Here is a 27,950-nt window from a genome sequence, read left to right as displayed (position 1 = left end):
TTGACTCCTTGTGTACATGGAGCTGATGAAAGCATCACATAAACCTGAGGGAAGAGCTGCTGAACACGGTCAATGATGCCAACATGTAGCAGCCCCAGCAGTCTGTAGAACATGACAGGCGTGTTCTGGGTCTAGTCCTCAACATTTCCCAGTAGAGGCTGAATGTAAGGACTGGACTCTGGGCTGCCAGCACGGTTTGTGAGAGGTAGAAACACATGAATGGACGGATTACAGCCTGAATGAAGCTCAGCTTTAAAGTTGTTTGGTTGTTTTTTAATGGAGTTATCTGACGTCCCATCCCCCAACCCAGAGAGGAAGAGGGGGAAAGAAAAAAAAGAAAATTAAAAGTTATTTAGGAAAAAAACATTTTGAGGAACACACTAGAAACTACAAAACACAAAGTTTGTGAACAACTGAAATCATGGGAAAGCAGGATGAAAACAGAAGTCTTTTCTGTTTTTAGTTACAAATTAAAACAGGAAACAAAGCATCGATTTTACATAAACTTCTTTTAAACTTTTGATTCTGGTGGTCGTGGGTTTTTCCTCTGAAAGGGATTCAGGAATTCACCGAGCCTGGTCCATTTCAGGAAATAGTCCAGTCCACTCACAGTGCTCTTCCTTTGACCCTAAGGAATAAAAACTTGAATGACTGCGCGAGCTGCATCTCTTTGTCCATGAAATCGATTTGCAATGAGCTCCAGAAAAGTGTGCAGTGGGTGTGCACGTGTGACTCATTGCACGCTTGTATTTGGAGTCCTCTCTCATATATCCTCACAAACACACTCGTCTCTCCTCTGAACCGCTCAGTAACGGGAAAGGGGGAAAGTGAGAAGCCAGTCGGCCAGGAAAGCAGCTGAATCCAGTCGCCAACTTGTTTTTCAGTCCATCAGCTGTAGTCTTACGGCCACATGTTTCCCTGCAGCAGTCTGTGCTGCTCTGGTTTCACTTCAGTCTTTGGCCATAAATACACAAGGGGATCGTTGCTGGTAGAGGCAGCAAACGCTCTCTTCACTGCTCGGTCCAGACCAGTAGAAACCAGTATACCAGCTAACACCCGTTAGCAGAGGTGAGGAAGAGGACAGGGGTGAGAGAAAGAAACAAAAAGAACAGATGTGAAGAGGAGAGCCACAGGTTCCCTTGTTTGTCTTCATTTGTGTCTCTGGAGAGCTTTCCTCTTCCTCCTCTTGAAGAAACAGCAGCACCTGCAACACACAAGCTGCTGTTAACAGTCTGTCATTTACATGTTCTGTGTATCTGTGCACAGCAGCAGCCACGGTGATGCTGCCACACCGCACCACATGCTGCATAGCCGAGCATGTGGTGCATGCACGCTGTCACCGATCCCCTTCCTTTGTTCTGCTGGGGATTTAAAATGCTGCCCTGCTGTGGCAGCGTTTTAAGACTTCCTACAGGGGGCGATACTGCAACGGGCACAAATAAAAAGGTGTGCAGCACCCAAAAAACACCCAGTAGCTCCTGCAGTGAAAGAGGCCCATGACAGATTAAAAATGTGACGTCATTTCTGGGGTAAAACCGCAAAGGATTGTAGGTACGAGTGGCAAGTGGTACTAGTGCACGCAGGCTTTCATATGAAAACAGTCACACAGTGATAAAAAGAAACAAAGAATGGCAAGAAGCTGTTGTATTATTAACTGCAATAGTCACATGACAGCCAGGGGAAGCCGACGGGTAAAGAGATCGTTTTTATCGGATTCCATCGTGGAAGAGAAATTGTTCAAGTCATGTTTCCGAAGTACCAAAGAGGCGACGGATGGCCTGGATTGCAGCCATTCGAAGACCAAATATAACGTCCCAGAACACTGCAGCTCACAGGTTAGTCTGCTCCAAGCATTTCAACATTTTTTGTTGATGTAGGTTACAAATAAATCTTATATTGATTTGAATTCGTTGCTTTGCTGCTTTGTTCACTGTGGTTTTGTGGACTAATGTTTGTTGTGTTTTTTTGTAGGAAAACCAGCCTACAAAATGCTGGGATGTGATCCAGACTGGGCCCCTCCATCAGCCTGGGTCAGACCGAGTTTAAAGCTGCTAACACAGCCAGATTTGATCGGTGAAGAGAGAGCGCGAGATCAAAACAGCCACGAAACGTCTGCATACATGTGCCCAAGTGTTGTATTGAAGCAATCAAGTGATGAATAACTGTTTCAGTATGTTGTTTTGCATTGTTGATTTGTTTTTCACCGAAGCAGCTAATAAAGCTGATGGATTTTTACAACGTTGCCTCTTTCCTGTAAGACTCTGTAACAGAACGAAACAATAATGCCAGTTATAAATAAAGACAACAAATTGAATGAATTACGAAACACTCGTTTTATTTCTACTAGATCTGAAAATGTTGTGTAACACTACAACCTGAAAGGACAAATACATGGTGTTGGTCTGTAACAGCAGCTGTGAGATGGAATCGTCCAAATCACCAAAGTAAACTGGCCCTGGGCTTGTTGCAGGATCTGAAGTTACTAAACATGTTGAGTGTGTGCGCTCACACTTAGGACCACATAATAATAATGTGTGCGTGATGAAAGTTGTGCAGCACGCTAACGTGCTTACTCCACTCTGTGCTCGTGTGGGTCTGACCCTTCCACTCCTTTCAGTTTTTCCTCCTACTTTTCTGTCTTCGTACAGAGCTGCCGTGTTTCTGTCGTTTTGTACAGAGCTGTTTTTGGGGGCAAATAAAATGCAAGTAGGGATTAAAACCACAGAATTAATGATTAGCGGTGCTGGAAATACTAGCGCTTGATGCAGTGTTTCGACTTTGCTGCCACTCGTACCCACAATGCAATGCACGAAAGTCACGTGGTCTGTCGATCTCTATAGCCTCCTGTGTGTCCCATCGTCTGCTCCATCACTGCTGATTACATTATTAATATGTAATGTTCCCAAAACAGTTATTACTGTGTTATCCCCAAAGATGGGCTCAGCCTGTGCAGTGGCTGAGAGGCGCACAGCTAGCTGATGATACAATCACACAGCACTGTGACAGGTTTGTCAACATACAGTGAATGCAGAGTCAGCACTTCCTGAAGCAGGAAGTTTCAGAGTAAAAGTCTACTGTGTGTGTGAAGCAGTGATGCTGGGTGTGAGTGTGTTACAGCACCGCCCACAGGAACGTCTCGTTTCCTCAGTTTAAATCTGAGCTGAAAGAAAAAACTGAACCTACACTGAAGTGAAAAATAAAAAAAGATTGTAATTCTTGAATTCTTACTTGGTATCGTCAGCGACTTCAACCTCTGGGTTGGCTGTGATTGGTGCATTGGAGTGTCCTGCAGTGGGGTCATCCGTATTCAGCTCACCGTTGGTTGAACTCATCACCTGAAGGACCGAATTGGAGAAGCGTGATGAGCACAGAGGTCACACTTCTGAAATTTGGTGGAACAAAGAAAAGAAATCAAAAAAGTCGACATTATGTCCACATTCAGTCAGATCCAACTGCTCGTTCCCACCCAGGTGGCGTTTGGGGTCAATTTGGGGTTTTTCATTAAACACTAAAACTCTTCATACACAGACGAGAGGATGAATTTGAGCTTGATGTGGACACAACAGCTCTGCACACACGTCCACATGTTTTACTGCCATGCAGCACACACGGCACGTCTGCTCGATGGCTCCGTTTGTTTCACGCGGTTTCTACTGCTGATGAAAATGTTTGCTTTTTCGTTTCTTTGAAATCTTCCTCAAACCTCTCACACGTCAGAGAGAAGTGACGAGAACGAGGCCGAGCGTGCGTCTGACCAAAGCAGCTGCCAACGCTTTGTGTTAAAAACACGCCACCGCCATTCCAAATGCTCACAGGTCACCAGAGGGGACACGTGTTTAGCAACATGACAGCAGACTCGTGTATACAAATCATCTTTGCCTTGTTCATTATATTTATCTCACAGTGCTACACATGCTGCTGTGAAGCTCTGCGTGTTGCTTCCACACCTGCAGAAATCACAGACCAAACATTTGATTTGATGTCGCCGCACGTTTGCTGGGCACGACACGCAGCACGACACAGCTGCCAGATAAAGTGTTTGCCGTCGTGACGCTGTTACCACCATGTCACATGTATTCGAGGCAAACAGCAACACCGACACGTCCACCTCACCAGCTGATCTTTGATCGGGCAATTGGAAAAGGTGTAACTTGTGCACACAAACGATGATCAACACGTTTAAGTAATCTGGATACTTGACTAAACGTTTCATCAGCAGAGCCACAAGTTCCACTTTTGGTTTTTCAGCAATAACTAATCTGCTAATTATGAACTGATGGTTCTTTGTCACTGATGTGTTCAAACATCATCACGTGACCTTTGTAACCTCTTCTCCATCTACAGAGGAGCCCCCCCTCTAAAGCTGACAGTAACAGAAGGGTGAAGACATAAATACTGCCAAATTAATGTAGGACACTATCAAACATGATGTGGTAAGAACTGGTCCCGCGTGTGGGGATATTTCAGCTTTGTAACAGACTTGAGATCAGCCCTTCTGCAGAGACAGAGGAAGTCATGCAGACAGACAGGCAGACAGACAGACAGAGCCAACCCTTCCTCTCAGTACCTGGACAGACCCGCCCAGCCTATCAGCAGTGAGATGGGAGCCCAGAAGCTCTCGATTGGTCACTGGAGTGGGCTGGGACTCGCTGCCTTTCCCCTCTGGAGACTAGAGGAGCCGATCACAGGAGAAACAGGAAGGGTGGAGGTAGAGAAGAGGAAAGGTGAATTGGTAATGGGAAAGGAGGGCCGCAGAGGTGAGGTGGAACAGTGTTTGGGAGATGGAAAGAGGAGGTGGTGGGAGCAGAAAGGCAGATGGAGCAGAGGATCGGGTGAGGAGAGATGAGAATGGAGAAAGAGTGGAAAAGGAAACAGAAAAGAAACGGTCAGTATTTGGTGGAGGTGAGCACTCAAGTGTGCAGTAGCATTAGAGTGCACAGGAAAGTGCACACGAGAGGAGACCCCCACAAAAAGGGTCCTTCAGCTTCACCTACCATGAGGACTAACTGCTAAACCACAGTTCAAGGCTGGGTCATCATATTAAACTACATGAAAAACATGCATGCTTCCTCTGCTGGGTCTGCATGTGCGAGCAAAAACACCGCCACCAGAACAAAGGCGGTCTTCTTATAGGGTTACTATGGAAACAGCATCAAAGGTCTCACACTGGCGTGGCTGTACAAAACTAATCATTCAAAGCACACATTTCAATATATGTGCTCATTTTTATTTTCAGTGTAAAACAGCTACGCTTTGATTCTTTGCACATTTCCAAGTACGTGTAATAATGAGAAATGACACCGGGATCAAGCATTGAACACATGAAGACGTGCACACAGGCGCCGTGCTGCCACACAGTCCAGAAGGTTCCGGGTCATTCTAGCAGCTTTGGTTTGTCTCTCTGAAACTAACCGAGTTTGTTGGCTGTGTTTGGCATCACTGTCCCCTCGTTTCATCTTCATCATCCTGGTAGGTGGCAGCAGGTTTTTATCAAGACTCTCAGGACATTTTTCCACTCATCCTTTAATTATTTGAATCACAGTGCTGTATGCTGAAAAACAGCCCCACACCATTTGGTGTTTTGGGGGTGCAGTGCCGTTCACCTCCAAACATGGGGTGTATTCTGGCATCCAGAGGTCAGTTTTGGTCTCATGTGACCAGACTCTACTCTCCCAGTTTTTCCCAGGCTTGTCTAAATGTTGTTCAGCAAACTTTAAATGTACCTCATTATGTTTGTGCTTCAGCTATGAAGTCTTGCGTGGTGAGCGTGCATACGAGTGCATTACTTATCGTTTACTTTGAAGCAACTGTACCTGCTGATAAGTCGTTTCACTCGTCTGCGTCTGAAACCTTGCAGGAAGCACCTGGTTTACAGTGAAATGATGTCTTTCCCACTTCTGGATTATTATTAACAGAGCTCACTGGAACCTTCAGTAGTCCAGTAAAGCTTCTGGAACCAGTGCCAACAGAGGTCACATCATGACATCATGAGAGGTTTCAGGGTGAAACTTTTTATAGGCCTCTGGTTGGGCCTGAGCCAGCTGGTATCAATGTGCACTTAGCCTACGTTCACTCTGCAGGTCTTAAAGCTCAATTCCAATTTTTGGATCAAATCTGATTTTTTTGTCTGCTCGTTCACTCTACAAATAAAATGCGACAGCAAACGCGCTCTAGTGTGAACGCTCAAAGCAGCCGCATGCACAAAAGAAGACGTCACACAACGCGCTCTGTTTAGACCCAGAGCAACAGTATGTTTGACTGTTTCGGACTTTACGTTTCCCAATTTTGCTTTAAGTTATAAAGTTATTTTATTATTTATATTTGGCCTAATAATGATCCTGATTGCTGTTTTAGAGGAGCGCTGCTTCAAAGGATAGCTGCAGATTATACAGTACAAATAAAATGTTCACGTTTCTCCAACATTGTCTTCCCAACAGTTTCACAGGATGGTCAGGAAGCGTTCACGATGTCTTCTCCGTCGCTGATAATCAGCGTCTGTCTTGTGTCAGTGACGTAAAAGACGGATTTAGTGCGACGTGACCATCAAACAGCAGTCGCTTCCTGAAACAGATATGTATCGGATTCAGTGCCACATACGAGAGTGACCCAGATTAGATTTGAAGATCTTGGATTCGCGCCATTCACACTGTCACACCATGATCGGATATTGGTCGCACATAGGGATGGGTATTGTTTAAGTTTTATCCGATACCAGTACCAAACCGGTACTTTTGAAATGGTGCCGGTGCTTAAAGAATGGAGAACACACACTTTGTCCAAAAACCTCTCATGTTCAGCTCTTTTTTGTAAAAAGATAACAATGTTAGCCTTTTCTGCAGCTATGGGGCATATATGGCATCACTCTTGGCTGGAAGCAGTGCTTAAACAATAGGGATGGGTACCGGTATGTTCTGACATAAACGGTAGTAACCAGACCGAAAAGCAGCGCACATTTCGGTGCTTTATTTTCCTGAGCTGTGATACACTTTGGATTCTAGCCAATCATTTTACGTTTCCGAGGATAGTAGGCGGGCCCAGGTACGTACGTTCTTTTAGAGCAGAGCTACAGATTAAAAATGTCCAAGGTGAAGCGGTCAAAGTCTGGCTGTACTTCACAGCAAAATATGCAAACTCAGCAGCAACAAGTGCTTTAAGCTGATACTGTGATACTGTCAAAGGAGGTAACACCTCGAATCTGATGAAACACCTGGCGACGCATAGCGTTTTGTTAAAAGCCGAGAAATGCGCCGTATTTGATAGCTTGCTGCGAGACCTCACACCGAGCACATCTACTGCGGGTGTGGTGCCTGTTATCAGACCCGGAGTCCTGGCCCCGCCCTGCCAGTGTAGCAGAAATGATGAGGATGATGATGCAGCAGCAGCTGTTCTTCTCTGCGTGAGTAGCTTCATGTTGTTCGTGTGTAATTTACGTTGAGTAGGCTAACCACGTTATTACATTAATGCATGTAAGGTGAACTAGCAAACATCATCATAGCTACATGCTGCTGTCTTCTTGTTTGATGGCAGATACTCCCTTCACCCTGGCCAAAAAGGCTAAAATGACCAAAGAAAAAGTGGGAAACAGCTGAACATGAGAGGTCTTTGGACAAAGTTTGTGTTTTTTCCATAATGGCACCAGATACCGGGACCCATCCCTAGTCGCACAGGGTCAAAAAAAGTCGGATTTGATGCACTTTCGCCTGCAGTGTGAACGTAGCCTTAGTGGCAGGATCACTTTTTAATTACTTAGAGACTTCAGCAGGTGTTAGGACGTCCACACAGTCTTCATGTGTTCACTAGTTTTTCTCTGTCATTTCCTGTGTTGTTTATCAACATCTAGTGAGAAGTTCATGCCATTTACAAATATATTTATTTAGAAAACTAATATGTTCAAGATTTATTTTACCTGCTGTAAATAACAAGAAAGCAGTAACAGTGGGCTTATAATGACAAATAACAGGTATGTGCTGAAGGTGTCTGTCAGTGTAAAACTGCACACAGGCTCTTTAAGAATAGAAATCTGTGAGTAAGAGACAAGGCTGGAAAACACAACACTGATCTTCACTTCATCAAAAATAAAACACTCGGCAGTGGACGAGCAAAACACCGGTGAGAGAGAAGAAAACAAATGCCTTCTAAAAAGGTGAAGAGGCGACGCAATCCCACAGTAAACATGTCCCAGTGAGCCTGAAACATGTTGCTACCACCAACTAAGCCATCGAGGTGGAACAGCAGCCTGCAGGTTAAAACAGACTAAAGTGTCACTATACACAGACTGAATATACCCTGAAAAGAATTCATAATGCAGCACTCTCCACAAGACCATACATGACATCATACATGACATCACTACTCTCAACTCCGATCTTCAACATGGTTATAAACAAAACTACCCATAGCCATAAGCATAAATACATTTGGTGTGGTTCTGGATGTTTTATTATTCTGCCCACCCAACCATAACCATGACCCAACCATAACCATGACCCAACCATAACCATAACTCAACCATAACCATAACTCAACCATAACCACAACCATAACTCAACCATAACCATAACTCAACCATAACCATAACCATGACCCAACCATAACCATAACTCAACCATAACCACAACCATAACTCAACCATAACCATAACCCAACCACAACCATGACTCAACCACAACCATGACTCAACCATGACTCAACCATAACTCATCCATAACCATGACCCAACCATAACCATAACTCAACCATAACCATAACTCAACCATAACCATAACCATAACTCAACCATAACCATAACTCGACCGTACCCACAACCATGACCCAACCATAACCATGACTCAACCATAACCATAACTCGACCGTACCCACAACCATGACCCAACCATAACCATGACCCAACCATAACCATAACCATGACCCGACCATAACCATGACTCGACCATAACCATGACTCGACCATACCCACAACCATGACCCAACCATAATCATGACCCAACCATAACCATAACCATGACCCGACCATAACCATGACTCGACCATAACCATGACTCGACCATAACCATGACTCGACCATACCCACAACCATGACCCAACCATAACCATGACCATGACTAAACCATAACCATGACCAAACCATAACCCAACCCAAAAGTTCTATAATCAAAGTGCAATTCTTGTGGTGGCTTCATTATGAACACTTATGGGGAAAGACATGCCTCACCTTAGTTCTTTAAGCCATGCACAGTAAAACAGGCTTCAACATCCCACCCATATGACTGATCGATATTATATCACTAAAATATTTGTAATCATGGTACTTTAGTAGTACAAAAATAGAAGAATAAGAATGAATAACTTATTCTGTTTATTGTGTTCAGCCTTAACTGGGTATTCCTGCTGTGGTTTGTTGTTACAGAGGGAACCCCTGAGTGCCAACACTAACGAGGACATGCTCCACGTTTGTCTATAATCAGTGCCTACCTGGTTTTTGGTTTGTGGTGCTTTATCTCGGTTGCTCGTCTGAAGTGGAGTCTCGCTGGCCACCGGACCAATCGGAGTGGGCTAAGCACAAAACAAAGGGTTAACACAGAAAATGTACACAGCTAATACACAGCTGTGCTATCAGACGTTTCCTTATTTGGGCTTAAGCTGGAGTCAATCGACATGTCACATTAATATTACTGAGGAAACATCAGTGTGGAACACTCCATTCACCCACTAACACAGTCGCAACGGGACACACGGCGCAGTCGCAGCGGGGAACACGGCGCAGTCGCAGCGGGACACACGGCGCAGTCGCAGCGGGACACACGGCGCAGTCGCAGCGGGACACACGACGCAGTCGCAGCGGGACACACGGCGCAGTCGCAGCGGGGAACACGGCGCAGTCGCAGCGGGGAACACGGCGCAGTTGCAGCGGGACACACCGCGCAGTCGCAGTGGGACACACCGCGCAGTCGCAGTCGCAGCGGGGCACACGGCGCAGTCGCAGCGGGGCACACCGCGCAGTCGCAGCGGGGCACACCGCGCAGTCAGTCCGACTGTTTTAAAAGAAAACGTTATAATAAGTCAGCTTTGTATAATTCAGTAGAAATAAGCAGTGCTGTTGCAGACAGCTGAGCTGGACACTGTGTTCAGCTTGTTCTCAGAGACGCAATGAACCGTGGAGGGAGACTGTTTTTACCTCTCCAAGCAGTTCAACTCTTTTTATAAACTTTGTCGTTTTAACGTACTCGGGGGTGCAGCTCAGTGCTCCTATTTTTTGCAGCTGTTCCTCACTGAAAATTGCTGTTGGCTTTCAGTTGTTCCAACACATATTATGGGATATCACACTCCCACGTGCCCTGGCTGGAGACACCTCTAGTCAAGCATTCAAACTGGATCACCAGTGATATCTGAGGCCCCGCCTGCACGTATACAGCCCTGTAATCACAGTCACCCCTTAGTTTAAACCCTTTTCACTAAGATGTGAACCACTCCTGCTGCCCACAGAGCCCACACACTGTTAGCTCTGCTGTCTACCAACTTGCAAACAGCTTAAATACTGCTGCTGGTCCCACTGCTCCGTTGGTGTGTAGTCTGCCTGCAGAGGGAGTCCGTCCCCTGTTAAAGATGGCTCCCTCTCTTCTGTTATGGTGCAGTGCGTTCTGTTTCTAATAACCACCCATGTTCAGGGCCATCAGAACCTGTGGCCTGACCCTTGGTGACAGACTGTAAGGGCACCCTTTGGTTTGTGATTTCTGGCACCCTCGCTCCAGCCGTTCATATAAAATGCTGCATAACGAAGAATACATGAGGAACTGCGTCTGTGCGGACGACAGGATCTAAACTGATGCAGTTTCAGTTCCTGTAAACACAGCCCATCAATCAGTACATGAGCTAAGGTTGGCTCATGTACTGGGCCAACCTTAGCTCTGAGCCTGCAACAAGCCACAACGTGCGTTCAAGACACACACACACATACGCACGCACATGCACACGCACACACACTAACCAGTGGCTTCCCAGTCCAGTCGTACTGGTAATCAAAGACGTATCCATTTCTGTCAAAGAGGTCTGTGAAGAGTTTCCTCAGATAGTCGTAGTCCGGCTTCTCAAAGAAGTCAAGCCGACGCACATACCGCAAGTAGGTGGCCATCTCTTCTGTTACATACACAGACAGGTATGAGACCACCCAACCCACACAGGCGCACACATGAAATAGGCTTTTCTAACAAGTCAATACAAACCTGGGAAGTTCTCACAGAGGACCTCTATTGGGGTGTCTCGTTTTGTGTCTCCTATCTTCTGATAACGTTCTTTCAGAGTGTCAGCCTAATGAAGAGACACACAGTGAGCCATCTGTATGCAGAGTGACTGAAGACAAGTCCCAACAAGAGAGGCAGGCGAAGAAAACAAGAAGGGGCTGGACCGATGGAAAGCTGCCCGTCTCCTCACCTTGAGTCCCTGCCAGGGCAAGCTGCCTCGCAGGAAGTACATGAACATGTGGCCCAGAGCTTCCAGGTCATCCCGCCGGCTTTGCTCTGAAACAACACGAGAGACCAGGCTTAGACGGCATGGCTGGACCGTAACAACATGACACAGTCTGCTACAGACAGCCCCAGGATGGTAAATGTGTCATAACAGTCTTTGACCACATCATCACTTCGTTACAAAGTCAGGCTGAACACGTGACGCTCAGCTCCTCTCTTCAGAGTTTCACGTGTTGAGGCACCAGCTGCAATTTCAGTCCTTCACCAGCACTTAGTACTGTGTCTGAATGCATCCTGTGTAACTAAGACCGAGGCAAATACTGTAAATATCACATATGTTAAAATAAGTTAATGTGAATTATCAGCTGGCACAGTGGGCACACAATGCAAGAGCTGCTGTCATATGTGGGCACCTGCCATGTGTGAATATATGACCGGATGAAGACGCTCACCTTTCCCTAGATGTGTATTTATGCTCATGTATCTAGCAGTGCCAGTTAGACTCTTGTGTTCTCTGTAAGGGATGTGCTTCTTGGTCTCTGGGTCAATGTATTCTTTCGCCAGGCCAAAGTCGATGATGTGGATCGTGTGCTGCCTCTTGGAACCCGGTCGGCCAACCAGGAAGTTCTCGGGTTTCACATCTCTATAGATCAGGCTTCTGGTGTGGACAAACTCCATGCGAGTTATCTAGGGGACAAGACGAGAGCAGAACCGATTCAGCGGCTCGGTAAACTACCGGTGGTTAACGTCTGAACATTCAAATGTGAACACTGACTTACCAGCTGTATGGCTATCATAAGTACAGTCTTTAGAGAGAAAGTCCTGTCACAGAGGTCAAACAGATCTTCTAAGCTGGGTCCCAGTAGCTCCAGAACCATAGCATTGTATTTACCACATGGTCCAAAGTAAAACACCTGGGGTACACCCTCTGGGTGTCCAATGGAAGAACAAAGCATAGTTGATGGACTGTGATCACTCCTCATTTTAACAGATAATAACATGTAGGGCTGTGCGATATGAAGAAACATCTATTGTCTCATATTAGACGCCATCGTTTGTTTGGTGGTTTCGCAAAATCCACTGTTTACGATACTTTCTCACGGTTTGGATGCAGGCGTGGGGAATCCCAGCATGGCCGGTGAAGACAAACCGAGGACCTTATTCCTAAATGAGGGGCGGCCGCTGCAGCACGGACACGGCTTGGTCATGGGAGGTCTGACACGCACCAGAAAACTGTACTATTCAAGTTATAGTGCAAACTAGAGCAGGGCGATATGACCAAAAATATTCATCACCATATACATTTGAAAATTTGTGATAACGATATAACTGACGATATAATTGACACGAGACAAAATACTTTACAACTCCACAACTTTATTAGTGCAAAAAACCCCATCAATGCATTTCCACTTAAACAAGCAGCTGTTTTTTTATGTGCATTAAAGTTATATAAACTTTAACAGTGCAAATTCCTTGCTGGCGTTTCCAGTGGAAACTGGCCGACATATCCTCAGAATAACCATGTATAATATCCACAAAACTTAAAGAGGTTAAACACACACAGTACGGTAACATTATGTTGAAGCACAGTACGTATCGCTCCGCCTACGATAGCCGTAAAGCTCCAACAATCCATCAAGCGGTGCGGCTTCGTAGCTTAGCAAAGTCGTACTGAAACATCTGACAGATTTTCGAGCGCCGTGCACATAAAATCGTTTCGAGGTCAGTAAACACAACCAGAGGTCATACATAAGGCACACGGGATTATAAGGGGCTCTGTCAACTTTCAGAAAAATCAAAGGATTGATTTTAAGTGCGCCGTATTTTCCAAACAACACGGTAATAACGACGGCCCGCTAGCATGCGCTACCAAAAATAGTGTTTGGTTGTATCTGACGGACGAAAGCTAAACCAGTTCCACACCAGTGAAGCTGCAGCATTTTTACAAACCGTAAAACTATTGCTGCAAAAGGCAGCAGTACCACAAATTTATTCCACCAGCTGAAAGGTCGTCCACTGCAAAACAAAGTGTTTTAAACTCAGCATGTCAACGTCTCCCCACGCCCCAAAGAACAGGATCCTCATTTTAGCCTGGAGAAATAGTTTGCTGCTTTATAAGAAAGCCCTCCGCAAAGCCAGAACATCTTACTATTCATCACTGATTGAAGAAAATAAGAACAACCCCAGGTTTCTCTTCAGCTCTGTAGCCAGGCTGACAAACAGTCAGAGCTCTGTTGAGCCAACAATCCCTTTAACGTTAACCAGTAATGACTTCATGAACTTCTTCACAAATAAAATTTTTATCATTAGAGAAAAAATTACCAATAATCATCCCACAGATGTAATATTATCTACAGCTACTCTTAGTACCATTGATGTTAAGTTAGACTCTTTTTCTCTAATTAATCTTTCTGAGTTAACTTCAATAATTACTTCCTCCAAACCATCAACGTGTCTTTTAGACCCCATTCCTACAAAACTGCTCAAAGAAGTCCTGCCATTAATTAATTCTTCGATCTTAAATATGATCAACCTATCTCTAATAATCAGCTATGTACCACAGGCCTTCAAGCTGGCTGTAGTTAAACCTTTACTCAAAAAGCATCTCTAGACCCAGCAGTCTTAGCTAATTATAGGCCAATCTCCAACCTTCCTTTCATATCAAACATCCTTGAAAGAGTAGTTGTCAAACAGCTAACAGATCATCTGCAGAGGTTTATTTGAAGAGTTTCAGTCAGGTTTCAGAGCTCATCACAGCACAGAAACAGCTTTAGTGAAGGTTACAAATGATCTTCTTATGGCCTCTGACAGTGGACTCATCTCTGTGCTTGTCCTGCTAGACCTTAGTGCAGCGTTCGATACTGTCGACCATAATATCCTATTAGAGCGATTAGAACATGCTGTAGGTATTACAGGTACTGTGCTGCAGTGGTTTGTATCATATCTATCTAATAGACTCCAGTTTGTGCATGTAAATGGAGAGTCCTCTTCACACACTGAGGTTAATTATGGAGTTCCACAGGGTTCAGTGCTAGGACCAATTCTGTTTACATTATACATGCTTCCCTTAGGCAGCATCATTAGAAGACATAGCATACATTTTCACTGCTATGCAGATGACACCCAGCTCTATCTGTCCATGAAGCCAGATAACACACACCAATGAGTTAAACTGCAGGAATGTCTTAAAGACATAAAGACCTGGATGGCCGCTAACTTTCTGCTTCTTAATTCAGATCAAACTGAGGTTATTGTACTCGGCCCTGAAAAGCTTAGAAATATGGTATCTAAGCAGATTCTTCCTCTGGATGGCATTACCTTGGCCTCCAGTAACGCTGTGAGGAACCTTGGAGTCATTTTTGACCAGGACATGTCCTTCAATGCACATATTAAACAAATATGTAAGACTGCTTTCTTCCATTTGTGCAACATCTCTAAAGTTAGAAATATCCTGTCTCAGAGTGACGCTGAAAAACTAGTTCATGCATTTATTACTTCCAGGCTGGACGACTGTAATTCATTATTATCAGGAAGTCCTAAAAACTCCCTGAAAAGCCTTCAGCTAATCCAAAATGCTGCAGCAAGAGTCCTGACAGGGACTAGAAAGAGAGAGCAGATTTCTCCTGTTTTGTATGGAACGCCAGGACTGCCATAATGAATTAATTAAATACACCATTAAATAATTAATTAAATGTGGCAATACTTAATTAAAATTGGAATTAATTAATTAAATAAATAGTTATGACACATGTAATTAATTAATTATTGACACATTTAATTAATTATTTATGTATTTCACATTTTAATTAATTATTGACACATTTAATTAATTAATTATTGACACATTTAATTAATTATTTATGTATTTCACATTTTAATTAATTATTGACACATTTAATTAATTATTGACATATTTAATTAATTATTTAATGATATATTTATTTATTTCATTTTGGCAGTCCTGACGCCTGGCTCTCGTCATGAAATAATTTTATCTGTCAGCCTCACCCATCAAACTCAGGGGGCGGGGTTAACGCTGCCCATGCAGCTTCTCTAACATTTGATTGGTTGCCGTGCAAAGTAAGTCAAAACAGGTCGATCCTAGATAATCGATTGCTTGTGTAGACTTGGGGCAGCCAGTTATCCCAGAATGCAGATCAAATCACAGGCCGTTTTTCTGTCACCAGCTACACTTTTAACAGTGTTTTAGCCGCGAATGTCGCGCCATATGTCTGGTCAGGTTGTCAACATAGAACATGTTTGCAAAAGTGCTCAGATGTTTTCAGAGATTTCACTAGCTCTGCTAACAGTTAGCATGCAGAGCGCACCGAGGGGGTACATTAACCGGTTTGTTTACATATTCCACTCTCCGTGTTCCACATGTTGCATTCGCAGATTCTCATTTTCACCGAACGATCGTCTCTTTCCGCCTGGTCTTGTGTCTCTGTGCTTCTGTAACATAAAGAACGAGCTGACATTTTTCTCACGAAACCAGCGATCAGCTCAGCAGACCCTCAGTTTACCTGCATGCATCCTCCTCCTCATCTGTCAGCTGTTTAACACCTGCTGCTAATTCAAGAAACACGCCTAGTTACCTGGTGATAGTCACAGTTTAACTGCACAAGATAAGTAAATATAGTATTTTCCCCGAGCGCAGAGCTGCTGGAGCTTGTTTCCTTACAGAGCACTTTATAGGCGAACAGCTTCATCAGCGGCTGATGTCAAATCACCAGCACACAGCTTTCAAACCTCAGCTGAGTTTTAGCTCTCAGTGGTTAAACGCTGGACTTCATTCACTCAGGTTCTGTCTGTCGGGTCACGTTTACTTCGCTGTTTTATTTACAACTGAGCAAATCGGTTTGGCTGAGGTTAAAGTTACGTTTCATAACTGCATAGTTTCACAGACGTTTAATGGTTCACTGGCACATGTGTTAGACTGAACTATCATCTAAATATCATCTGTTTTTTAATAGTTATTCAACTGTATTCTAAGCACCAGCTGTCTGTTAGAATGTGATTTTTTTTCTCTCTCTGTTGGCAGAGGTATAAAAATGCGCAGGAAAATCTGACGTGCATGGCGAACTTCACCGACGATATTTAGGGAGGAATAAACACACATCAAACATAAATGAACCATTTGCCTGTCTCCATAATTGAGAGCATTTTCTCTTCTTATGTCAACACTCTCTCTCTTTTTTTTTTTTTTTTTTTTTGCTTGCTTTTTCGGTCATGTTATGTTTACCTGTCAAAGGCTTGTTACAAACTATGAAACACATTGTGCAGACTTCTGGATGTTAGAAGAAAACGAATACTGCTCATGAATGAGACTAAAGGCAGGAAGGTGTCCTTTAAAACTAAACATGTTAATAGGACCTCCCTGTTTATATCATAGTTTATGATATAGCACGTGTATTTCAGTAATAGCCTGCTGAGGCCACTATACGTGCTGGCCTCATATCAAATGTGAAGGCAGACTGAGTCTATGTTTGACGTTTGTTTATATCTAATCTTCCTTTTCAAACATTTAAACAGCAGCGAGTCTGCAGCTGAGGGAATACAAATTCAAATTGTCGGAACAGGTTTGCTCGTTTCTTGGATTCATTTGGTGATTTATTAAATGTATAACTGTGTGGTGGGGCGTGGTCTGCGGTGCCGTGCAGGGAGGGCGGACGCACCTGCACGGCATCCTTAATCACGCCCGCCTAGTTAAAAACACGGGGACTGAGGGGTTTGGGGGTGTTGTGGTGTGGTGAGATGTAAATAAAGATGACTCTGAACGTTGCTCCGTGGTCCCGCCGTGTCTTATTCACGCCACATTGGTGCCGAAACCCAGGAGGCAGCACGGCGGGTCCATATCGGAGCCAGGGAATGGAGGAGCTGGCCCAGAGGGTGGCCGAAATGGCGGCCGCCCAGCGGGAGCAGGCGGCGGAGGTGCGTCGCCAGCAGGAAGAGCTGCAGGACCAGTCCGAGCGGCACCTGGAAAGGATTGGGGAGCTGGCGGCGCTGCTCTGGGCCTGGGCGCCACCCCCACAGGTGTGTCCCGAGGACAGTGAAGCGGTGGAGGAGCCGCGTGAGGCACCTCAGCAGCCGGAGGTGGCAGACGAGGCGCGCGGGGATCTGCGCCTGCCGGAGGAGGGGGAACAGCCAGGTGAAGGGCTGCTCCTGCCGGGAGTGGTGGATGAGCCGCTCCAACCGGAGGCGGCAGACGAGGTGCGCGAGGGTCTGCGCCGGTTGGAGAAAGAGGAGCTGCATGAGGGGCTGCTCGAGCCGGGAGTGGCGGCGGAGGGAGCAGTAGTGACGGAGGAGTCGCGCTATGGGCTGCTCCAGCAGGGAGCGACAGCGGTGACGGAGGGGCCGCGCAAGGAGCTGGAGGTCCCAGTGCCAGGGGAGCTTGCTCGAGTGGAACTGGCGAGCGAGGCGGGCGCCACGCTTGAGATCGCCGTGCTCGCCAGAACGGCCTCACCACCACCAGAGGCCTGTACACGCCACACCTCTGCCCAGCCACCTGTGAGCTGGGGCTCACGCTTGTGCCGGCCGCGCCGGGTGCACCTGTCACGTGTCCGACTTCCGAACCAGCTTTGCCTGCGCCGCTGGATTCGCGGGCGGCCGCCTGAACTCGCACCTCCCCGTCGCTTGGCCGGGGCCTGGGGGTGCCAGCTGTCCGGGCTGACTCCCTCTCCCACTGGCGGTGGGGGAGTAGGTTCGGCCGGATGGCTCCCCGGCCTCAATCGGGCGATGGGGGTATGTGGTGGGGCGTGGTCTGCGGTGCCGTGCAGGGAGGGCGGACGCACCTGCACGGCATCCTTAATCACGCCCGCCTAGTTAAAAACACGGGGACTGAGGGGTTTGGGGGTGTTGTGGTGTGGTGAGATGTAAATAAAGATGACTCTGAACGTTGCTTCGTGGTCCCGCCGTGTCTTATTCACGCCACAAACTGTTATTCTAATCTGCTGCTGAGTCTCTTACACTTTTCTTTATGCTGTATATTTTCACGTCTCTGGAATAGTTGGCAGTTAGTTAGTCAGCTGGGAAACTTTGTGTTAACTCATGGAGCTGAGGATATCGTGGATATGCTGACCTTGCTGCGTGGTGTACAGAGCGAGGTCAGCATGATTAATATTCACAATAAAAATATTAGCCGAACATCATGAAGTCTGTATGTGTTTCATAGTGTCGAACAACCTTTGTACAGTTAAAGCCAGCAGTTACTACATGACGGAAACACCAACGTTATCTCTTTTATGTGTTTATACACAGGTCATGCTGATTACTGAACAAAAACCCAAAGATCAGATGTTAAACAGATTTATTTGCTCTCTCTCCTCCTTAAACATGTTTTTAATGTTAGTTATAATTCAGAATTGGCGACTGAAACACGTAGGACACATAAGAACATCAGGAAATAAAACACCGATAAATATAACCTCAGTAAAAGAAGTCAGCGGGGGTTACTACAGCTGTGTACCGGGGCCTGCGCTTTGTCGGTGGGATTGCTTGCGAGGCGAGCGGGTCTATCCCACGCTTTGCCGTGAGACTGGGCAGACATCTCCGAAATCATCGAAACACTTTTGCAAAGAGGCTGTATCTTGACAAACCGACCAGACACATGAAGATTAAACCACTACATTCTCGGCTAAAAAAATATTAAAACGGTATTTGGTAACACACAAACAGGGTTTTTCAAAGCTCAGTTCTGTTAGCTTCCACATGCCGGTTGTGTGCTAGAAACAATGGCCACCAGGCCAAAGCAATGGTTTTGACTCGATCAGCGTTAACCCCGCCCCCTGAGTTTGATGGGTGAGGCTGACAGATAAAATTATTTCATGATGAGAGCCAGGCGTCAGGACTGCCAAAATGAAATAAATAAATATATCATTAAATAATTAATTAAATGTGTCAATAATTAATTAAATGTGTCAATAATTAATTAAAATGTGAAATACATAAATAATTAATTAAATATGTCAATAATTAATTAATTAAATGTGTCAATAATTAATTAAAACGTGAAATACATAAATAATTAATTAAATGTGTCAATAATTAATTAATTACATATATCATAACTATTTATTTAATTAATTAATTCCAATTTTAATTAATTATTGCCACATTTAATTAATTATTTAATGGTGTATTTAATTAATTCATTATGGCAGTCCTGGCGTTCCATAGTTTTGGCTTCCTGTTAAATCCAGAATTCAAAATCCTGCTCCTCACATACAAGGTCTTAAATAATCAGACCCCATCTTATCTTAATGACCTTGTAGTACCATATCACCCTATTAGAGCACTTCGCTCTCGCTCTGCAGGCCTACTTGTTGTTCCTAGAGTATTTAAAAGTAGAATGGGAGGCAGAGCCTTCAGTTTTCAGGCCCCTCTTCTGTGGAACCAGCTTCCAGTTTGGATTCAGGAGACAGACACTATCTCTACTTTCAAGATTAGGCTTCAAACTTTCCTTTTTGCTAAAGCATATAGTTAGGGCTGGACCAGGTGACCCTGAATCCTCCCTTAGTTATGCTGCAATAGGTGTAGGCTGCCGGGGATTCCCATGATGCATTTAGTTTTTCCTTTCCAGTCACCTTTCTCACTCACTATGTGTTAACAGACCTCTCTGCATTGAATCATATCTGTTATTAACCTCTGTCTCTCTTCCACAGCATGTCTTTATCCTGTCTTCCTTCTCTCACCCCAACCAATCACAGCAGATGGCCCCGCCCCTCCCTGAGCCTGGTTCTGCTGGAGGTTTCTTCCTGTTAAAAGGGAGTTTTTCCTTCCCACTGTCGCCAAAGTGCTGCTAATAGGGGGTCATATGATTGTTGGGTTTTTCTCTGTATCTATGAAGCGCCTTGAGGCGACTTTTGTTGTGATTTGGCGCTATATAAATAAAATTGAATTGAATTGAACCTGTGACTGCTCTACGTCAGTCTGCACTTTGGTTTCTGTAATTTGAGGTCGTCACATTTTTTAATCTTATAATTTTTATATGTTATAAGCACAAAGGAGCACATTTTTAATGTCAACGGTTTTATTTTGTCTCCTGAATTCTGCGGCTGAAAATGACATTTGTATATCGCGTACGTTGATATGAGATGTTCCTCATATTGCCCAGCCCTAAGAACGCATGACAGCTCAGGACTAAACACTAAAAAGCTATTTAAAACAACTCCAGAGTCAGTAATGCAGCTCATTCGTAGCATTCATCCAGCACGTGGGCTGGTGCCCGTCTCAGCTGACACTGGGTCCAATGGGGAGGGGGGTAAGCACAGAGACCTCACCTGAACTTCCCAGTTGTTTGTAGAAGCGATATTCTAGATGGAGTTGTGGCGCTCGTGACTTAATTGGTTCCTACAAAAGAGAATAACGTTAATTTAGACAAACTAGAATTAACCTCACAGCAATGAGCTCATCAGGACACCTTGAATCTGAGCGCAGATGTTTTAATCGACTGATTGACATCAGGACGAGAGGCGTTCCACATGCTTGGAACCACAGAGTTCCCCACCTGGTCAAACTGATCAACAACAACAGGAGGTGACCAGTAAGCTGATGGCGTCTGTGCAGCGGTCCCTGAGCTCAAGGCAGACGTCAGCTTAACCGTGCGTATGTATCCTATGATGTATCCTTGTTAAACCAACCAGATGTGTTGCTACAGTTCTAAAATGTTAACAAGCAGAAACGTATGTTTACCAGTTTGATGGCCACATATTCATTGGTGTAGAGGTTCTTTCCAAGCCGAAGCTCTCCAAAGTTCCCACAGCCAATCTTCTTTCCAACCCGGAAGTTTGGGCCGACCATCAGAACCCCAGAGTTGGAGCCAGCTCCCCGTCCGTGCCCCGGTCGGCTCCCTGTCACCCCAGACATCCTCTTCACATCCTCTGTCTCCCCCTTGCCTCCACCTCCACCACCTCCGCCTCCTCCCCCGCCCCCTCCTCCCCCGACTCCTCGCTTGTCAAAGTCCATCAGTTTGTGGTAGCCTGGCCTCTCCACGATTAAGCCGATTCCATACAACCAAAATAACCACCAAAACAAAAGCCTAGCAGTTAGCCTATCAGAGCGGAGGCAGCTTGGTTGTAGCTGATTTTAGTCAGCAGAGACGGTATGGTGGAGCTGATGTGGATGAGTGAATGAATGAGAAATGAAAAGATGAAGGGGTGAGGGGGACCACCACGAATGACTGTAAACCCCCTTGTAGGGGCCAGAAATGCTAATGGGAAGGATGAGGTTAAAGGCCCGTATTTAACCATATGCTAACATGCTATTGTGGACGTGGAAGCTATACCAGCTTCAGGTTCAGACATGACAGCAGACAGGAAGAGTCGGGAGGTTTTTCCACATCTGACACTCAGGTAATACTTTAGTGGCACAGGCGTAAGCTAGCTGGCTTTAGTGCACGTGTCCCACAGAGACAACCCGGCTGCTTGTTCCTGTGACACAACAGGTGAAGCTTTGACCCCTGGGTGAGAGCAATGCCGCGTGTTGAACCACCTAAGGAGAAAAAAAACAGAAAAAAATGAATATCAAATATTTCAGTGCCGCCATTTTCACTGTGTGAACTATAGAGCACGTGGACCAGAGTTTCCTCATTAGAAGAGTGGTTAATCTGAGAGCGCTGAACTCAAATTACATTAAAGGACCACTCAGATAACAAGCAGCATGAAACTCTGTGAGAGCTTCAGGCTTGAGACGGGAAAGAAACCCACAGCTGATAGTTGTGCTGCAGCCATTACAAGGCAGAGGAGCAGCCGACTGCCCCTTTTTAAATCTAACAACGTTTCATGGAGTAAGAGTCTGGAGTTTCAAACGCGTCACAGACATCACAGGATGGCAACAGAAAACCAGAGCACATCTGCCTTCAGGAGGCCCGGTTGGTGTTTGGCTCCTCTGATAGGAACACCCATCCTGGATACTCCGATTCCTTCATTTCCTGCAGTTTTCCTCTCACTCCATCCGTTCCTTCACATCCCTGTTATTCTATTCCAGGCTCCTTTTTCTCTTCCTGCTTACTGAGGTCCAAGCATGAAGTAAGAATGACTTCAAGTCAAACTGGTAGATATTTAATGGGCCGAGGTTCACGTGGGTTCACGAGTCAGAAGCCAAGCTAAACACCAACAAAGGTGAAGTTTAGCACGTCAGAATAACGTTTCCCGCTCACACTGGTATAAAAGCTCAACTGTCAGTCAGACTTGTGCAGTGTTGATGTGAGGTTCACTTCACGGTGATGATGTGAAGGACCAACGAGGGGAAGGAAATCTGGGAGACAGCAGCGAGTTCCTCTGACGCCGCTAACAGGAAACACTGAGCCGTATCCCGCTGAAGCAGAGCAACGGGTGATCCGTGACCGGAAGAGAAATCATTTCAGTAAAGGCTGCCGAGTTTTAATAAGCATTATTATGATGTCAGAAATCTAAATGTATCTTCATTCAGTTTAGTGAAACACAATAACGTTGACCTAGAGGGAAACCACAGTTTACATAAAACACTGAAGCTCAGCAGACATCAGCTCTATGCTGTTACAGCTGATAACGCTGAAAGTCATGAAAGCAAAGCAGACACGGGACAAACATCATCATGTTATGAGCGTTGATGTTTGTGCACCACGGCGCACTCTGCAACTTCCCTTTGGACCACAAAGACAAAAACCAGCTAATCTCAGCATAACCAGACAAACTGCTAATGAGCTTTGTGTGCTTCATGTTTCTGAAATAAAACTGAACCAGTAGCAACAGGCCGTAGTTTCAGCCATCCTAAACCGAGACCTTGTAGTAACTGATGTGTACGAGGCCAACTTTGTTCAGGTGAGGGAAGCTCGGTGCTCCCGACATCACACAGTATCAGTGCAGGACGGGAGGAAGCAAAGAGAAGAGCGTTTCCCAGAATGGCGCGCTCCGATTGGTGACTGTACACGAGTCTGCTGCCTCAGTCGACACAGTAAGTTTGAGCGCAGCAAGGATTAACGTGACGCGACTCGCACCGTTGCTGTCGCTTGGAAATGTTTCTCTTAACTACACACAGACCCATGATTCATTTCAGCAACAAGTGTGGGCACTGCAATCAAGACGAGCGAGAAACAGACGAAGCAGAAGCCCGTCGACGGGACAAACGCTTGTTCGTGCAGACTTCCACGTGCATCCATCCCAACACACGACATGCACCCACACTGATAAAGTGACAGCTGAGTGCCGATCTACAAGAATAACATTTACCGAAGCACGTCCTGCAGCTGCCACCGGCTCTGACAAAATGAACTGATTTATTTTAACCACGTTTAGTTCTCCAAATGAGGGACTCGGGCTACTTAACAAAAAGGCTCGTCACATTAGACTCTGTTATAAACGTCGCTCTGTTACGATCCCCTGCAACAGCAGAGCTTCTGTAGCCTCACACAGAGCTCTTGGTCAGGTTGAGCAGCTCACAGGGAAAAACGACAAATAAATAAATAACCTCAACTACACAAAATTACAGCTTCATTAAGGCTTCCAGAAGGAATACCAACATCCATGCTGGAAAACATGCATCCATAATGCATATTACACAACACAGACCAGCTCCTTTCTGGATGGAGTTTGAATGTGACTTCGAGCAGTCCAAAGACATGCGGTCAGCAGGGTTACGTTAACTTTTACATTGCCCAAAGATGAGGAGTGCAAATGGCCGTCTGTGTCAGCCCTGCCAGAGAGGGGCACCCTGTCCAGGTGTGCCCCTCTCTGGGACAGGCTCCACTCCACAAACAACTCTGAACTGGATAAGCTTGAGAAAATGAATAAAGCAGTCAAAGCATGCAACAAATATCTATGAAGCCCTGAAATCTACACATGCGTCCTGATCTTAAGTGCTGAACTTTTATCTGCACTGAAACCACACTTACAACAAACCTGACACAGATTTTTAGCTGTTTTTGTGACTTTTCTGGAGAGTGAACATCTGTGTGGTGTATGCAGGACAAATCTTTAATACAATCTATAAGATGAACAGAAATGCACACTGCCAAAGCTCAGAAACAGCTTGTACCTAATCTTTGAGTGGGTGACGTCAGGTGTGGGCGGATTATGAAAAACAGAATAACAAGCCTGATCACTTGATTCTGAACAAAAAGATGAACTCCAACGTTGTTAGGTATCACCAGCGACCTGAAGGTTACAGGTTAATGAGACCAGAGTAACATACACAGCCCTACATCGGACTCACAGCGCCAGAATAAGAGACCTTGATGTGATTCTGCACGTTTGTATTTGGATGGTGGTTTCAGAATATTTACATTCTCAATTTGTAATAAAGAGCAATGAAAACTTAAAGGCTGGTTCCAACATTTGTATTGGGGTTTTTAGTGAGTAAAAACATACATCTGGCCTGTGTGAAGCCTGAGCAAACACAAAGAACATCCTCCTCTGCCAGCTGACCACAGTTTGGAGGCACTGCTTACTAAGTACCTCCTGCGTGCACTTCCCAAGAGGTGATTTAAAAACAATACTACTGGCCTCATCTCAGCCATCATGGCCTTACACTGCTGAGCCAATCAGTGTATGACAGTATATTACCATCCCTGCTCTTATAGCAGACCATATCTGAAATGCATCTGATGGTCAGATATGTGTGTATCAATTAGCTCGTATTAAAACCTACTGAGCGCCTGTCGTGCAGCTGTAAACATTACTCCGTTCATTTTAACCAACTGCTAGCAGACAGAAATGACTTCTTCATGAGGTCTGTAGGAGAAACACAGCATATCTAAATGCATCGCCGTGGCCTCGTCTCGCCACCCACACTCCACAGTTCTTACTCATTTCTGAGTCTCTGTAATAGTACATACTTCAAAGCTAAGCTAAAGGAGTGCAAACCATAGCTTTGTTCACTGGTTCCGCGGGCTGTCAACGTTTTACAGCTACAGACAGAAAGCTTTAGGCTGACCTGAGAAGCTCTGCTAACGGTTAGCTGATCGGACTGTAGCACGTCTCAGGACGGGGAGAAGCCACTGTGTAGTCTGATAACTAAACACCTGCATTTATTACACGACGTTAGCTGCTAGCCAGAGCTGGGAATTATTATGGTGTTACTGTTCGTCAACTCTCAATCAAGCTAGGTAGCGCAGGAAGTTAGATTTAGGCCACATTAGTTTGTGTGTGGTTGGCCCATAGACTGCAGCTTGACAATGTCAGCTTCATTGAAACAAATTTAAAGTGGCTAACTGCAGACAGTGCTACAGTAAACGGAACAAAGCCATATAAAATGACTCCCACTGTAATCACACGACAGTGAATACTTAAAGGATTCGGCTAGCGCAGCTAAGCACTGCCTGTCAGAAGCTAACGCTGGCTAGCATGATAAGCAGCCAGCTAAATAGCCAATGTTGGCTAACGCCGAATTTGTGCTCATACACAAACACGGTTAGCTCGTTTACAGACAGAGCTCACGTACGTACCCGCTCTCGATGTTTCTACGCTGACCTTGGGTCTCTGTTTTTCTAACTTGTTATAAACTGTTCGCGTTTTCTTCGTCTCGCTTTCCTGCTCATCTCTTTTCTATGGATGTTTGGCTAACCAGCTGAAAAGGCTCGCCAGTGAACCTGAACGCAATTTGCGTGGATGTAGACGAGAGCTACGCAGTAAACGAAGGGAACCAGCGCAGGGCCCTTTGAAGAATACCCACAGCAACGCTTCTTGTGCGTGTCTGCGCCTGTACGTGAGAGGGGGCCACGCACACTTCAGTTTGTGCAGAAAAGTTTAAATATTAACTTTCACCACTACTTTCTGACACTCTCACCGTCCGTGTTTTATGCAAAGCTGTATGAAAGTTTTTGTGTGCAGTTCAGCATATTTTTCTCAAATGTATGTGGACAAAATATAGACAAAAAGACAAATGGCACAAAAACACAACAATCAGCCTTCTCATTAAACACACAGTCCACACTCTTTAAATTAAACATTTCACATACACACACGTGCTCCATAAAACCCTCAGCCTGGTTACAACAACGTTATTATTGTTTGCACAGCTGGTTTTTGTTTAGTTTGTTTCAACCTGTTGTTGATAGAAATCATCACAGGCATCAATATGACGCTATGTTATTATAATGATTGTAAAAACAAGAACCCGACTGACAAATTTGGATTGATTTTGTTCTCTAATCCACACAGGGTCCAGTGTATATGCTATACATTATACACTGCCCTAAATCTTTGAATGAGTGGTGCTGAGGTCTCTTTTGATTTGACAGCAGTGATCATGATTGGCTACAACTGAACTCGCTGAACAATCAGAAGGTTCAAGCACTCAATGAAGGAAAACTGTAGATGTAAATACTTTGGGAAGGTCTCTTGGAGGCTGTCCCTGCTCCAACACTTTCAAGCTTGACTGAAATTTGTGCCCACATGAACACGCCGAACGCCTTCTGGAGACAGTTTCTAATCAAATGTTGAGCTAGTTGGCCATGATGACAAAAGATGACTTCTCCACACATAAGAACACAACTGTCAAGCATGCTGTTAGCATCGACCCTGAGGCTGTACCGTTACACTTCACAAAGTGCATGGAATCGAATTTTTCATCAAATCAACAATTACGCCTTTGGCACAGTCATGTGATCTAACACGGTAACAAGAACAGTGCTCAAACATCCAACCAGAAATATACCAGGAGCTCGCTGATGGCTACCAAAGCATTTGGCTGAGGTGCAACATGCTAAGGGACATTTAACCATATATTAGTGTGGCTGTATCCATATGAGCCTGTGTAGAAAATCCAAAATAAATTCAAACTTGTGCACCTAACACATGCTTTTTAAATTGTACGCTGTACATCAGTTCAAAGCAATCATTAAAAGTTTCTATGACATTCATGTCCACGATGAAAACCTCTGCCCACAACTTTCCTGTGGAATCGTCCCCTCAGTGATTCTTACATGAACCAAACTGCAGCTTTATTCCTCTTCGTATAACATTTAATAACCATTTTTTTCATTAATTTATAGAATAACATTTAAAAAAATCCAGATGTTTCTAAATATTTAAGCAAATTAGCACAAAGTTAATAGGCTAATGCTACATTTGCATACGTAAACATGCAATTGTAGAATATTTGCAATACAAATAGTTGTCTGAATGTAAGTAAACAGCTGGAAAGTCAACCTGCAAATAACGTGTTGTGACAAAAAGCTGAGAGACTGGAAGGTTCCAGAAAGGATTCATCTGTCTGCAGCTTTAATAGTAAATGTGTAATCACTCATCTAAGTGACTTCTTACGTAATGAAATATGGATATTATACAAATGCACTGAGAGATGCATGCTTTGGATCAATGACATCATCACATCAGTGACAAATGTGGCTGCTACTGTGTGTCCACCTTTGGACAGTAACAGGGTGGAAACATATCAGTTTATACTACAAATTAGGGCAACGTCATGGCATGTTAAACCCTTCTGAAACATGAGGAAAGAAAGGTTCATGAAGTATTTACTCTGGTACTTCAAGGTACAACTTACTTAGTC

The 27,950-nt window shown here is 44.9% G+C and overlaps 2 protein-coding genes across 5 annotated transcripts in view; both read right to left on the bottom strand.

Annotated features, from left to right (window-relative positions):
* LOC113010984 (protein FAM151A) overlaps nucleotides 1–27,950 on the bottom strand; it is a 509,869-nt gene that overhangs the window by 410,266 nt on the left and 71,653 nt on the right. The window lies entirely within an intron of this gene.
* LOC113011010 (casein kinase I-like) lies at nucleotides 356–26,078 on the bottom strand. 4 transcript variants are annotated; one of them, XM_026150373.1, is made up of 12 exons: nucleotides 25,885–26,078; nucleotides 21,156–21,953; nucleotides 20,744–20,813; nucleotides 12,242–12,390; nucleotides 11,915–12,149; nucleotides 11,428–11,513; nucleotides 11,220–11,304; nucleotides 10,985–11,133; nucleotides 9,472–9,552; nucleotides 4,568–4,669; nucleotides 3,229–3,335; nucleotides 356–1,204 (listed from the first exon to the last, which is right to left on the bottom strand). In XM_026150373.1, exons 2-12 carry the CDS (start codon nucleotides 21,426–21,428, stop codon nucleotides 1,150–1,152), a joined length of 1,392 nt encoding a protein of 463 aa, XP_026006158.1. In that variant the 5' UTR covers nucleotides 21,429–21,953; nucleotides 25,885–26,078; the 3' UTR covers nucleotides 356–1,149. The 4 variants fall into 4 exon arrangements, with proteins under 4 accessions (XP_026006158.1, XP_026006159.1, XP_026006160.1 ...); XM_026150374.1 differs by having other exon boundaries at nucleotides 10,985–11,130; XM_026150375.1 differs by lacking the exon at nucleotides 4,568–4,669 and having other exon boundaries at nucleotides 25,885–26,077.

This window comes from Astatotilapia calliptera, chromosome 18 (assembly GCF_900246225.1).
Source record: "Astatotilapia calliptera chromosome 18, fAstCal1.2, whole genome shotgun sequence".
Classification (NCBI taxonomy): domain Eukaryota; kingdom Metazoa; phylum Chordata; class Actinopteri; order Cichliformes; family Cichlidae; genus Astatotilapia; species Astatotilapia calliptera.
This window is presented reverse-complemented; position numbering and strand designations above follow the sequence as displayed.